At 43.0% G+C, this 15,469-nt stretch overlaps 2 protein-coding genes across 2 annotated transcripts in view; both read left to right on the top strand.

The window, feature by feature from the left end:
- The window catches only part of GRIN3A (glutamate ionotropic receptor NMDA type subunit 3A), a 169,143-nt gene that overhangs the window by 134,284 nt on the left and 19,390 nt on the right, over positions 1 to 15,469 (top strand). The gene's annotated exons all lie outside the window — the stretch shown is intronic.
- On the top strand, positions 8,960 to 10,118 carry PPP3R2 (protein phosphatase 3 regulatory subunit B, beta). Its single transcript, XM_007089256.2, has one exon. The coding sequence runs from the start codon at positions 9,118 to 9,120 to the stop codon at positions 9,628 to 9,630; it is 513 nt and encodes a 170-aa protein (XP_007089318.1). The 5' UTR covers positions 8,960 to 9,117; the 3' UTR covers positions 9,631 to 10,118.

The following is a 15,469-nucleotide window of genomic DNA, read 5'->3' as shown; positions in this document are numbered from 1 at the left end:
CTGCCTCTGAATCCAGGTGTCTCCTTGTGTTGTTATATGTGGGAAACAAATACATACTAAGCAGGAAGTTGGACATTGCCATGAAAGGAGTTCCATCTCAGGAATTCAGAGGCCTTGATTACATGGTATAAGGAAAAGGAGAAGTAAATTTTGGAGCAGTCTAAAAGCAAATCATTGTACTTTTCGGTGTTTCTGAATACCAAGGAAAGTGCGCCATAAGAAACTTGCCACCATTCCATCCTGAGCTCATCCTCAACTTGACTTTCACTACATCCCTGAAATTTCTCCATCCCTGGCCTTCCCAATCCTGAACATCATCTAATAAGGAAATCACTTAGGTTCTCTTAAGCTTGTTTCCTCACCTTAAGATTGAGCTGCGTAGCTTGTGCAGCTTAGAGAATGCTGTGCTTCTCAAGCTGATACATTTAGAGGGATCCTGACTTAACTAGCTGAAGAGATGGGTCCTGGAAGAAGGACAGGGAACTGACTGGCCTCCAGTCTGGGCTCTCTATCTCTGACCACTACCCCAGACCACCAAAACGTGCATCCCATGTAAAACTTTCTAATACTGTTCACGGAGAAAACAGGGTTTTCTCATGATAAATACATTCTTCCTTCTATTAATTTTGGGGGTGGGGGAAGAGGAAAGGGTTAGTCAACTAGAACACTGAAACCCCAAAAAATCGCATGGGTCACATCAAGAAGCTTCAATGCCGGGGTACCTGGGTGGCTCGGTCGGTTAAGCATCCCAACTCTTTTTTTTATTATTATTTGTTTATGTTTATTTATTTATTTCAAGAGAGACAGAGAAAGTGAGAAGGCGAGAGGCAGAGAGAGGGGGAGAGAGAGATTCCCAAGCAGGCTCCACCGTGTCAGCGTGGAGCCCGATGTGGGGCTTGAACTCACGAACCGTGAGATCACGACCTGAGCTGAAACCAAGAGTCAGAGATGCTTAACCAACTGAGCCACCCAGGCACCCCAAATGTCCCAACTCTTGATTTCAGCTCAGGTCATGATCTCATAGTCACACACACATCAACCAGGCTCTGTGCTGATAGTGCAGAGCCTGCTTGGGATTCTCTCTCTCCATCTCTCTCTGCCCCTCCCCTGGTCATGCTCTCTATCTCTCTCTCTCTCTCTCTCTTTCTCTCTCTCTCTCTCTGTCAAAATAAATAAATAAACATTAAAAAGAAGAAGAAGAAGCTTTAATACTGGTCAATTTTCTTTCCAGTTTATCTTTAAAAACCCAAAGGAAATAGTATGGGGGTGGGGGAGGGGTGAGTTTCCATGCAGTCTGTTCTGCTCTTGACAACTAGGTCACATCTCAACAGCCTCCTGCCCCTCTCATCCCTACCCCTTCCTTTTTCAATTTAAAATGTCACTGCTATTCAATCTGATGAAAGTTATGGTGAGGCAAGGAGAGTTAATGACTGTAGATTGCTTTAAATTGAAAACCCGTGTATGTCGGGAGCCACCTTGACAGCTGAGCGCTTCCCTTGGAATAGCCTAAGTAATTAAGTTTAATATTTAAGCCAAGCATAAGGTCAGATGGAACCTATCCAGGTAGTGCTTTCTGGAAACCTGAAGAAGCACAAAGCTCTACGTGTGTCCTTTTATGATGTGGAGTGGGATTGCACATGAAGAAAGGGAGGCCAGTCTCCGAAAGGCCTCACTTTCTTTTACTCTGCTACCAGAACGGATTCATTCATCCAGCCAGCCAGCCAGCCATTCATCAGCAAACATGTACGGAACTCCTGTGTGCCAGCCCTGCACGAGGTGCAGCTGATGCAGAGATGAATACAGAAGCCAGAGGCAGGGAGACAGATCTGCGAACAAACCCCCTACCCCACACCGTCACAGGGGCGGCAGCAGCAGGAGATATAAGAGAGAGGTAGCACAGGCAAGCCTGTGAATCACTCATGGAAGAGGAAGAAGGAATCCGAGAAGGCTTCCTGGAGGAGGTAACCCTTGTAGCGGGAGGAACCTTCCAGTCTGAGCATGAGCAAGGCACTGAGGCCTGGGAAAGCAATGCAGTTTGGCCCCATCCTCCAGAAACACTGCACCCAATCATGCTGGATGGACACGACTTTATGCCCTTTTAGTGGTGCCCTCCTCAGGGATTCTGAAATCACAGATGGCCACCTTTCCTTGTGTTCTGCCTCATAGCCCCCCTGTTACCCCCAGGAGAGCAGGGGCATCTTTTAAAATCTCCCTATGGAAGGCAGTCTGAAATAACTAAAAGACTTTCAGCTCCAAAAGTAGACATACTGAGGTTTGATGCCCTGCTCCATCACTGTGTATCCATGCAAGCCATGCGACTTCTAAAACTTCAGATCCTTACCCCCAAACTGGGGATAGATAGTAGTAGAATCTACTTATAAGTAGTGGAATATATTTAATGAGCTATTTTCAGAAGAATACTTAGCTTAATAAATGTTCGCTCCTCTTTCCCTAAGTATAGAGCTACGTGTGCAGAAGAAAAAATATGTGGTAAATAACAAGCACATGCAAGAAATTACAGTTGGTGCACCCTCCCTTTTGGACCCATCTCCAAAAAAGCAGTGTCAGGAAGTATAAGCATAATTACAAGCATCTTACAACCCCAACATAAAGACTCTTATGTATTAGTTACATACGTTATAAAACTGAAGACTGTTTTACTGGAGGACTTGAGAAAGACATGATTCTGGAATTTTCTACCTTGTAAGTGCTGGATTAACCAGCTATTATATCATAGTATTCCTTTCTTCAAAACCAGCTTCTAGACTTGAGTGGGGAAACCTGAAGGTAGTTTATGCAGATCATTAAGATGCACTGAAATCAGATGTTTAAAACAACAGCAGGAACTCTTTTTCTTTAAATGTGGTCAGTGGTTTTTCAAAGTGCGGTTGCTGGGCGGACAGGCTGGAGACCTACCATTCTCCCGTGTTGTTTTCCTCTCACGCCACATCTTCACAAAGGTAGGGCTGTTTCTCTGTTGCTCTCTGCTTACAATATATGACAAAAGTTTTGAATTTTACTACAAGGAAAAACTAATTCTAGCGAGTGCCCTCTTCACCCTTGCTAATGACCAAGTAAACAGAGCGCTTAGAATAAGGGTCTCCTCCTTTATATACCAGAGATGCTTGGGCATAAATTATAGCTGGGACCAAATACCGTTAACAGTTTTTGCTTTTCCCCTGGTTACGTTCCATAGACTCATGAATATTTATGAATAGTTATTTCCTATGCAACCAAAAGGTATGAATAGTGCTCAAACTGGTTACTACTGTGAGAGAGTCTTCCTTCCACTTTTTAAGATTTCCACACACTGAAATCTATAGGCGAATCACATGAAATGAGACTCCTCCCTAATTATTCCCTGTGCTAATAAGTATTTGCTTCCACGCTCTAAAGATTCTGGCTTGGAAAAAAAACAGAAAGCTTGGAAATGTGTGAAGATTGCCATCTAGTGGCTATGATGTGAAGTGTCGCCAACTATCAGAAAAGCCATCTTTTGTTCCTCACTTTTGTTCCCAAGTCTAACAATGTGACAAATTGCCTTCACATTTCCTCTGTCATATCCAATGCCTCTGAAGACACTTTATCCCCATACAGCTGTAGGAATTGGTGGGATTTCAGGACATGCTAGATGATAAGGCAGCATCGTTGGCCCAGGGACCCATAAATGTGCCCCTCTTATCACACATTATAGATGGCTTCCTGCAACATCTTAGCACAGGACTAGTCAGCCAGAGAAGCCCATACAATCACATCTGGAGCCTTGCCTCTGCTCCCTCCTTTCATCCTTCTATCTAGTAAGACTTCAGGCCTGGTGATAATGGGTTGAATTGTGTCCCCCAAAAAGACATGTTGAGGTCCTAAAGAACTAATCCCCTGGTACCTCAGAACAAGTCCTGGTTTGGAAATAGGGTCACTGCAGACACGGTTAGTTAAATTGAGATGTGGTCATACTGTAGAAGCATGGCTCCTTAATCCAGCATGACCCATGCCCTTATAAGAAGACGGTTCCTCTGTAGAGATAGACACAGCGAGAACACCATGACCGTGAGGCAGAATTGGATTTATGCAGCTGCAAACCAAGGGATGCCAAAGATTGCCATTAAAATGGCAGATGCTCAGAATAAGCAGAGGAGGAGTCCTCTATGGCTCTCAGAGGGAACATAGTCCTGCTGACATCTTGACTTCAGACTTCTAGTCTCCAGAACTGGGCGACCATCAACTTCTGCTTAAGCCCCTGGTTTGTGATACTTTGCTGTGACAGCCGAGCAGACAAATACACCTCGCCTTTCATCTCCAGCGCCTCTTTCAGCCTAGCTGTTGAGCTGTTGAGCCGAGAGCCTAGCACAAGCTCTCATTTTCCAGACAAGCACATGTAGTGGTCCTTGGTTGCTAGCTGCTCTCCCAGCTGCCGGTCTCTTCCCTGTTCAGCTCACCCTTCACAGTGCGATATTAATCTTTCTAAAACAAAATTCTGATTCAGTCATTCTTCTGTGCTTTCAGCTACTCTTTCTGCATCCTATAGAAACCAGATGTCTTGGCCAAACGTTCAGAACTCTTGTTGATCTGGTTCTGTCCATTTCACTTTGATATTTTATTCAAGTACTTCAGCCACACTGCGTGGGTTGCTACTAACTCCACTCCTCCCTTTCCCACTCGTGTGGTTAGGGTACCTTTCCCCCGTGCCTTCATCAGAATCAAACAACACTTCTTACAAAGAAAAGTCTTCCTCCATTTGTTCCCAGCAAGAATGCTAGGAATTTCCCAACAATTTCTCAATTCTCTGAATTCTTATAGCTCTTGGCCCTTATACCTCTAATGACATCTTTTCCATCTTGTGTTATAATTAAGTATAACTGTAATGCCTCAGTTCACTCAGCAGTCAGTAAGCTTTGAGTAGGGACCATCCCTGAATGCTCTCAATGCTCTACATGTTGAAACATGATTGGATACATGATGCCCTGTAAGGAATGATTGAATAAATGTTGCATTTTCTTCAGTGTCTAGGGAATAGTCAGACATTTCTTCACTTCATCTAATATCATGCTCTCCTTTGACCTCCCTGTTCTGGCCACAGTGGCCTTTTTTAAGGTCTCCTACTTGATATGCTCCTCCTGCCCCAGGGCCTTTGTACATGTAGTTCCTACTTCCTGGAACACTCATCCCTGCCTAGAACATCCAGTTAATTTCTTCTAATCCTTGACATTTCAGCTCAACCATCACTTCCCCAATAAAGGTTTAGTTTATCTTTCTGACCAGATCAAATTCCCATTGTGTAAACTCCTGTGGCACCACAAATTCCTACTGTGTTACCTCTTACCTGGAACACTCACTGCAGGCACCCCTTTAACATTTCTGGTCATGGTAATTTGGTTAATGTCCATATTCCCTGCAAAACTATAAGCTCTATGGGGACAGAGACAGTTGGAAAATTATCTGCTTTAGATCACTATTGTATGCCTGTCATATAGTAGGTGTTCAATAAACATTCATGGAGAAAACAAATGATGAGTATAGCTGCGTTTACATTTGTGTAAATAATCTATTAAAATTTTCCAGGCAAACCTAATGCAGGCAATAATTATAGCACCTATAATTTTTGTGCCTACTATATGCTAGACCTTGAGCCTAATTCCTTATGTGTTCTATCTCATTTAATCCTGAAAATGACGCTATGAGTTAGCAATCATTGTCCTTGTTTTAGAGATGGGCAGTGATTCAAATAAGTAATTCTGCCCAAGATCACAGAGTTGTTAAATAGCAAAATGGTGATTGAAAACCATTGCCCATATTAAACACCATGCCAGAATTACAAAAGAAAATCAAACAATACCCTTGATCCTTTTGAATACACATGATAAACATAAAAGACTGACCAGATAGTGCTACATCCTTGCAGTCACATTATTTATTAAAGTGTAGATTTCTCAATAGCAAAGCTGTATATTTCCCAAGGGACTGTATCTTGTTTACCAACTAAAGACCCATTAGCTGGCACAGGGCCTGGCACACAGTAGGTGTTTGATATATACTTGAAAAAAGGTTTGTCACATCTTTGTGAAAAATAAACACCTATAGCCAGGGCCAAACATCTGCTTTGGAAAAAGCAAATAAAGAAGGAAGAAAGGGAAAAGAAAGGAGATAGGGTACAAAAGGTATTGAGTACCTACTGTGTTTTGGTGTGCTAATTTAGATGGCTTTATTATTGTAGATGTTCTCTCACCTAAACCTAAAATAACACCGTGACACCATTATATTATTCCTGCTTTTTGCAGATGAGAAATCTGATGCTCAGAAAAGGTTTTAACCTCAGGGCTGAGTGGTTCCACAGTCTGTAAGGATGGGCCAGTATGGTGACTGGCAACATCACAGATAGGTGAAGGCTTCTAGGTCAAGGTCAACAACCACCTGTGAAGCTCCCAGAATGGCTGTGTGATACTGCTCAGAAACCCATTCTCCTGACTAACTTGGAAGATGAAGGTTTAAGTGAGCCACAGGACTCCTCACTTCCATTTCTGTTGGTTTTATTTCCCAATGTCAGTTATTTTTGCACACAACCATCTCAGTTCTTTACCTGAACGTTTGAGGGGGGAAAAAATGGCTTGCTGAAATGGAAGTGCCATCAGGCTCCTGATTTCTTCCAAAACAATCAGTCAACCCTTTTAATTTACTTACTACAATGAATGTCTGACAGTCCAGATCCCTCCACAGTAATAAACAGAAAGAGTAACAGTGAAAATGACTGAGGATAACAGCCAGAGAAAATTGAAACCATGGCACTGAGCCCCATAATAATGCTCGAGGACAGTGGAGCAGTGGGGAACTCAACTGCACATTGACTAAAACCTAAGATCCAGCATGAGGTTACATCCTCTGCAAGGCAGGTAGGGCACTTCTTGGGTGCACACTGAATTATTTTAGTGAAGTGGTACCATCTTCCTGATACCGTCTGTTTGACCGTCAGGTAACTCTTGTGACAATACTTCTCTTATGTAACATTTCTACATGCACTCCATCATCTTCCTCTCAGAATAACCACATGCAATGGAGAAGGCAGTTACAATTACCGTTGTACAGTTTAGGACATGGAGGCTGAGACAGTAATGGCTCCTCTAAGGGCTTACAGCTAATCGGGGCAGAACAAACACTGGAACTTGGTCTATTGAATTCTTATGCTCTCTCCACGACCCCTCACTACTTCCTAATAAGACACAGAGGAATAGAGGAATACGCTTACTAAAAGTTTCCCACACGAATAACTCCTTTCCAAGTGATGCCCACCAGGGGAAAGTTGGTGAGGGCTCTGTAAGGGTGCTTGATGGGCCAGTGAGGTCGGTCGCTGTGTTCCTCTAGCCTGCGATAGGAGGTCTGCAGGCAGTCCTCAAGGAGTGCGCTGAACCAGAGAAGCCAAAGTTGCTGCTGATAAAGTGTGAGAGCAGTGAGTAGCATACTGTAAAAGGCGCACAAGGGTGCTCATCAAATGACATCCATACACATGAGTGCCCAGGCCGCCGCTGTTCTTTAAGACCTCATCTCTACCTGCAGGCTAAATAGTACTGAAATTAGTAATAATAATAATAATAACGATAATGTTTTATCATTTTGGGTAATATCAGCTTTAATCCTCATCCAGCTGTACAAAATGTATTATTAGCCCCATTTTACAGATGGGAAAACTGATGTTTTTCAGGGTGTAAGGATTTACTGCTACTAAGTGGGCAGTTTTCAGATCTGATGCTGGGTTGTTCTGTCTTAGATTTTTTTTTTCCACCCTATCATGTTTCTTTCAGATGTAGTTAATTCAATCAGTTGGGATAATAATTTAGTAAGTTAAATATTTTAGCCTACAGACCTTTTCTTTCTTTTCTTTAAGCTGTCTAGATATTGTGGTGAGGTATCCATCCCATGGCTTTGTTTGTGCCAGTTTAAGCATGCTTGCCTCTAGAGTGTTATTTTGGCTTTACTTAAAGCACAAAGGAGATGCTAACATTTTTTAAGTGAATGTTGCCCCCTTCAGTTTGATTTAGTGGCCTGGGGTTCCCCCTAGTCCCTTTGAATCAAATTTGCTCTGGAATCATGTTTATTTCTTATGCATTGGGGATAACTGATGTGCTCCTAAAGGAAAAAGGAATATGGGGAGGGAGAGGCAGCGTGTGAGATTAATCTTTAACAGAAAGGACAAATCCAGTTTAAGCAAAAGGAAAAGAGACAGTGTAAGGGCCACTGTCACTCTCAAAACCTGCAAAAGGCTTCTCTGGGCACATTACAGCCATTCCCAAAGCAGGAGAGCCACCAGGCACCAGTTCAACAAAGATGAAGGCCAAGATGACGGATTCCAAGTAATAGAACGACCAAGGCTGTATTCTTGGGAACTGTCTTCTTGAAAAATGCCCTGAGTTCAGCATTGTGTGTACTCCTCAGGAATATGTTACTGCCTATAAGTGATCCATGTGAGAAATTACGTGTGACATCTGGGTGGTCTCTTACAAAGACCCTGAACCCCATGTCCTGAAACAGGTCAGTGACCACCATAGGAAGGATGTCAATTGTGGCTTCCCCTCCCCCGGAGAATTTAGGAAGTATGTATAACCACCAAGACTTTGATGTATCATCTCATTTAGACCTTACACGAGGCTTGCATAAAGAGCCCTTGGCTGCTGCTCACTCATTTATTTGATATGTATGTTTATTAAGTACATACTGCATGTCAGGCCCTGTGCTGGGGATACTGCCCCATTGGAATTTACTTTCTAAGGAAAAGAGAGAAAGTGAGAAGATAAAATACTAGCAAGGGGGCTAGGGAGAAAACCACTAGTGGTGGAGGGAAGGAAGGAGGGCGTGGCATCCTCTCAGCCTTGCTGTGCTGGGCATCCATCCACCACCCCCCCCCCCAAACCCCCATACCTATCCCCACCCTGCTCCACCCTCCACTCTCTCCTACCCATCCTCCTGGCTTCTCCCCCTCCGCTCCGTGTCACCTCCCCGCTCCCTCCCTGTTCCGTCTGGTCGTGGGTGTCCCTCGAGCCCTCCAAGCCAGCCGAGCCCTCCCACCGCGCAACTGTCCAGCCTGAACCCGCCCACGCCCACCGCCCCTGCGAACGGGTGCCTGCATCCACGATGGGAAATGAAGCTAGTTACCCGACGGAGATGTGCTCCCACTTCAACCACGATGAAATTAAAAGGCTGAGCAAGAGGTTTAAGAAGCTGGACTTGGACTGTTCAGGCTCTCTGAGCGTGGACGAGTTCTTGTCCCTGCCCGAGCTGCGGCAGAACCCGTTGGTGCAGCGAGTGATCGACATCTTCGACACCAACGGCAATGGAGAGGTGGACTTTGAGGAGTTCGTCGTGGGGACCTCCCAGTTCAGCGTCAGGGGGGACGAGGAGCAGAAGTTGAGGTTTGCCTTCAGCATCTATGACATGGATAAAGACGGCTACATTTCCAACGGGGAGCTGTTCCAGGTGCTGAAGATGATGGTGGGGAACAACCTGCAAGACTGGCAGTTACAGCAGATCGTGGACAAAACCATCATCATCCTGGACAGGGATGGCGACGGGAGAATATCCTTCGAGGAATTCAGTGCGGTGGTTGGAAACCTGGAGGTCCACAAGAAGTTGGTGGTAATTGTGTGAGCCTTTTTTTAAGAGCACCACCCACCAACTCTCACTTAACCTGTCTCTTTCAAGATCAGCTCCAGGCAGCCCAGCACCTGTCTCTCTTGACTTATTTGGAAGTGTTTCTCTTTGTGAAGCCACATTGTCTAACGTGAACCTCATGACCAGCTCAGTGTTATTAATTCTTCTCTCAGTGATTCAGGGTAACACCCCAGAGGAGCGTGGTGGGGAAAGAAAAACAAATGGCTTTTATAAACGTCTTTTTCTTTGCTTTGATCCAGAAACCAAACTATAAAGAGTCAAGAAGAAGTTGAAAACTTCAAAAATAAGAATATATACACTTCTTTGCCTCTACTTCTCATGCTTGTACATAGGGGAGAAAACTGCACAATTTCAGTCAGGTGTTAGGTGAACTGCTTTCATTTATCTGTGGTATCCAGGTATTCTTTGACAGATTGTTAACTTCCTATTGTGGCAACAGGAATAAATATATTTCTCTTGGCTAAGCACCTTTTAGGCAGCTCTCTCTGGACAGGGAAAGCCCATCCTTCCCTTTCCCAGGCTGCAGCCCCCTTCCCATCTTCATCCAGAAATCTCTGAGCATGTCTGAAGGGCTCCTCCTGTCTCATTGTTCCAGCTCCTGCCCAGAGGCTGGTCTCAGGGCTCTTGCAAGAAATACTAAGCCTGGACTGAATGCCCAGCCCAACTATCAGCCTCAGTGGTGGTCAGTCTTTCAGGATGGGCTACCCGCCCCCAATATTAAGTTTGGTTAAGGTTGCTTCCAGACAGACAGGGCAGGGACCTTCTTAGAAAGCTCTCACCTCCAAAACTCACCACACCCGCCAACCCCCAGTTAAAGGGAAGGGGACAGATTCAGAGTCGTTCTTGCCACAAGGCAGAGTCAGTGAAGATCTCAGCTGCAGCGGGCTTCCCCTGGGATGCTGAAGTGGTATTGCTCCTGGTACTCAAAAGATGAAGAGATGGGCAAACATATCTCTGCAGCAGGCAGGGGGAATGCTGTCTGCACTGACTAAAACTTAGCTTTAAACATAAGACCTGGGGCCTGGCAGGGAAACTGAGAGAAGGGAGGACTTTTCATTCCTCACACCTAATAAATCTGCAGCAAAAGGGTGTACCAGAGCCTGTTCACACTGGATCAGTGTGTATGCATCTCTTCCTACCCCTGTGTTCAGTGATGTCATGTCGATAGTTTGAAATTGGTTGTGGTGGAACTAGTATACCACAGAAAGGAGCAAAAGGTTTTTGTTTTGTTCTGTTTGGAGAACCATCGTACCAGTAAATCTACCACTGCCTGTATCCCAGATGTTACCAGCTCTCCAAGGCCCCACTTACTGTCAGTTCTCAGAAAACATGCTGTCCTTGGTCCCAGCATCTGCCACTTCCCACCAATCCTCTTCCTCAGAGTGGACACTCCCCCTGGTCTCAAAACACCAGGACAATGAGACATACTCTCCCTACACTGGACAAAACTCAGGTGATGTTGCTCAGGATGAGGAAGATCTATTTGAAAGATATTATTATTCCTATGTTTTGAAGAAGACAGTAGCTCGTCTTGAAAAAACAAAAGAAAAATAAGTCCACAATTTTACTGTCAGGGCACCCATCTGCCAAAGGCTCTCCTACTTTTTATTTAGTAGATTATCTTGGAACCACAAAAGATAGGACTCTTTGTCCCCTTAATTCCTGTACGGTCCTAATGTATTAATGATTAGTAAATGGTACCAACCCTGTAGTGTTATGAGTCATACCCCTGTTGCAGGATAACATCATTCAAAGGTTCAGACACAAGTGGGTTTGGATTCATTTACAACTGGGTTTTTATGACAGTCACTTATTAGCTGTGTGAGCATGAGCAAGTTACTTAACCTCTCAGTGTCATTTCTCCTAATTAAAACAAGGATCCCTCCTATGGTTATTTAGAGGATTCGAAAAGATAAAACATGGTTGTCTCGGTCAGTAGACCATACGATTCTTGATCTAGGCATTGTGAGTAGGTGTAGAGCCTACTAAAAAAATAAATAAAAATAAATAAAACATGTAAAGTGCCTAGAACACAATGGGTTCATTCTAATTCCCTTCCATTCATATATATGTGTGTGTGTGTGTGTGTGTGTGTGTGTGTGTGTGTGTGTGTGTATACATACATACATATATATATATATGTATATGTGTGTGTATGTATGTATATATATATATATATATATATATATATATATATATAATGAAACAGGAGGCCTATTGGTTCTTTTTGAACCCTTACTTAGTACTCAGCCACACCACTCTAAAATTAACTGAACATTTGTGTAATCCAGAAAGGAAGCAATGTCATAGTCCTTCCCACCCTCTCATTTGCAGAAGGAACAAAGACTTCTTGACTGGAGAAAGTTAAAATGAAAGACCCTCATTCTGATAAAAAGATCAGGTCAGAGGTTGCCAGAAGCCCCGAAGGAGAGGAAGATGGACGGGTGGAGCACAGGGCATATTTAGGAGTGCAAAACTGTTCTGTATGATACTCTAATGATGAATATATGACATGGCCCATTTTGGAAAAGTCCATAAAAGGCACGAGACAAAGAGTGGGCCTAATGTAAATGATGCAATTTAGTTAACAATAAACCTATCAAGTTGGTCCATCACTTGAAAGAAATGCACCCCTTGAAGAGCTTACTAACTGAAGCTGTGTAGGCAAGAAGGGATATATGCATATATGCAAACGTTTTATACTTTCTACACATTTCTGTAAGCCTGTTCTTCAAATAGTCTATTAAAATGTTTTTTAAAAAATAAAAGATTCTCATTCAAGCCCAACCTATTTGATTTTTGTGGAGGAAACTTTGCATGAGGAAAGCGAGCATGGTAGTGTTAGCCAAGAAGGCCTCTCGGAGACATTATTTATGTACTCTGCAATGTGCACATTAAAATACAGAAATTTTAAATTATGACCAAGGGTTTGAAACATGTTGGATTACATGTTTAAATTTAACAAGAAGAGGAAAAATATTTCAGCTTTTGGACTGGCGAGAATTAACAAGCTAATTGCTCAATCAGTCAGGGCTTTATGGCAATGACCTTGAACTAAGAGCCTGTTCCTAGCTTCAGCAATTGGAAAGATCTGACTGTATAGGTGTTTGGTTGTATGGATATTTGGGAAGAAAGATCACATTCATTTCCAAGTTAGAATACTCTGATTTTTCTGTTAATTGTCGGTTGCCAACAAATCTAGTTCTGTACAACTTCTTGGAGTGATAATGGTAGTTAACACTTATTGAACCCCTGTCCCAGGTATTGTTACATTTATTATATCATTTAGTCATAACAACACTGTGAAGTAGGTGCCATCATTCAGTTTAACAGATGATGCTGTAGAGAGATCTAGAATCTTCTCCAAGGTCTCCCAGCTGGTGAACAGCAAAGCAAGAATCTAAACCAGGCTTTCTGACCCCAAACACTGAGCTTTTTCCACCTCACCGCATTGCCACCTATTTTTTATAGTTCTTATATTTACCCACTTCAGATTATTTCTGATAGTCTTTTTTTGTTTTTGATTTTTTTTAACATTTATTTATCTTTGAGAGACAGACAGAGAGCAAGTGGGGGAGGGACAGAGAGAGGGAGAAACAGAATCTGAAGCAGGCTCCAGGCTCTGAGCTGTCAACACAGAGCCCGAGGCAGGGCTCGAACCCACGAACAACAAGGTCATGACCTGAGCCGAAGTCGGACACTTAACCGACTGAGCCACCCAGGCGCCCCTCTGATAGTCTTATTAATGTAATCAAGCCTCAGTTTTCACCAAAGGTATGAACTGTCAAGAAGCAAGCAGCCCCCTCCACTTTCATTCTGCACATTGCGGGTGGTGGGTGGGGAGAGTTAGGCAAGGCAGTCCTTTTTTTTTTTTTTTTTTTTTTTTTTAGAAAAGATTAAAAAAGTGTTTTAATTTATTGTTTAATTTACATCCAAGTTAGCACATGGTGCAACAATGATTTCAGGAGTAGATTCCTTAATGCCCCTTACCCATTTAGCCTATCCCCCCTCCCACAACCCCTCCAGCAACCCTCTTTGTTCTCTATATTTAGGAGTCTTTTAGGTTTTATCTCCCTGTTTTTATATTATTTTTGTTTTCCTTCCCTTATGTTCATCTGTTTTGTCTCTTAAAGTCCTCATATGAGTGAAGTCATATGATATTTGTCTTTCTCTGACTAATTTCGCTTAACATAATATCCTCCAGTTCCATCTATATAGTTGCAAATGGCAAGATTTCATTCTTTTTGATTGTCAAGTAATACTCCATTGTGTGTGTGTGTGTGTGTGTGTGTGTGTGTGTGTGTATACACATATACCACATCTTCTTTATCCATTCATCTGCCGGTGGACATATGGGCTCTTTCCATACTCTGGCTATTGTCAGTAGCGCTGCTATAAACATTGGGGTGCATGTGCCCCTTCAAAACAGCACACCTGTATCCCTTGGATATATACCTAGTAGTGCAATTGCTGGGTCATAGGGTAGTTCTATTTTTAATCTTTTGAGGAACCTCCATACTGTTTTCCAGAGTGGCTGCACCAGTTTGCATTCCCACCAGCAATGCAAAAGAGATCCTCTTTCTCCCCATCCTCGCCAACATCTGTTGTTGCCTGAGTTGTTAATGTTTGCCATTCTGACAGCTGTGAGGTGGTATCTCATTGTGGTTTTAATTTGTATTTCCCTGATGATGAGTGATGTGGAGCATTTTTTCATGTGTCAGCCATCTAGATGTCTTCTTTGGAGAAGTGTCTATTCATGTCTTTTGCCCATTTCTTCACTGGATTATTCATTTTTTTGGGTGTTGAGTTTGATAAGTTCTTTCTAGATTTTGGATACTAGCCCTTTATCTGACATGTCATTTAAGCAAGACAGTCTTAAGTTATCTTCTACCTTCATCTCATTTTGAAAAATAAGTGACAGTATTTAGATTAAACTGATAACAGCAACCAATATACTCCGCAGCTGTACAGGTCAGTAACAATATGTTGTTAGGAATCCTATATTAATGAATTGTCTCTGCTCTCTACCATATGTTGTAATCCCAAACCACTAAACACCTCTTTTTTTTAAACACAGGAGAAAATACAGCCTTAGCACTGTTGGTTTATCCTCTTAAGTCTATCATGCTTTAGACACATTCTCAGGGAAAATGCTCAGGAAATTTTTGTGTTGTTTAGTTACAAATTCTATTCTTCACTTCTCTATGCTATTGATTCTCTCTGTTAGCATGTAGGAGGCCATTGGTACAGCTACTGTGTTTTGTCTATTTTGCATGCCTCAAAAAGGAAGAGGTTTGGGTGTTTTTAAGGACAAGGTGACATCATAAAAGTCAGGCCACTAGACTGAGAATCAGAACTGGACCCCTCTCCTTTCATATTTGCTACTGTAGCTATCCCAAAGGCTGATGACTGTGTGAAGAGCAGCAAATCATGTGTCAGCTTTAAAGGCATTAGCTGATTCACAATGAAAAAACAGAACACTGAAGGGACACCAGCAGCCAGAAAGCTGCATACAACCTGACAGTTCAGAGGCTTACTCTGACCCACCAGTGAATTTTTTTGTTGTTCGCTTTACATGATGTTTGTCCTCACAAATTTTTAATGTTTGTTTATTTATTTTGAGAGAGAAAGAGAGAGAGAGCTCACAGGCATGCGAGCAGGAGGGAGGCAGAGAAAGAGGGAAAGAGAGAATCCCAAACAGTCTCCACATTGTTAGCGCAGAGGCTGACGTGGGGCTCGATCTCACGAGCCATGAGATCATGACCTGAGCCAAAATCAAGACTTGGACACTTAACTGACTGAGCCACCCATGCAT

The sequence above is a fragment of the Panthera tigris genome, chromosome D4 (assembly GCF_018350195.1).
Source record: "Panthera tigris isolate Pti1 chromosome D4, P.tigris_Pti1_mat1.1, whole genome shotgun sequence".
NCBI lineage: Eukaryota > Metazoa > Chordata > Mammalia > Carnivora > Felidae > Panthera > Panthera tigris.
Note: the sequence above shows the minus strand (reverse complement) of the source record. Positions and strands in the feature narration are given on the sequence as shown.

Bases quoted from the DNA above. Each gene is read 5' to 3' on its own strand.
- PPP3R2 (XM_007089256.2), top strand. From the start codon at position 9,118: ATGGGAAATGAAGCTAGTTACCCGACGGAGATGTGCTCCCACTTCAAC.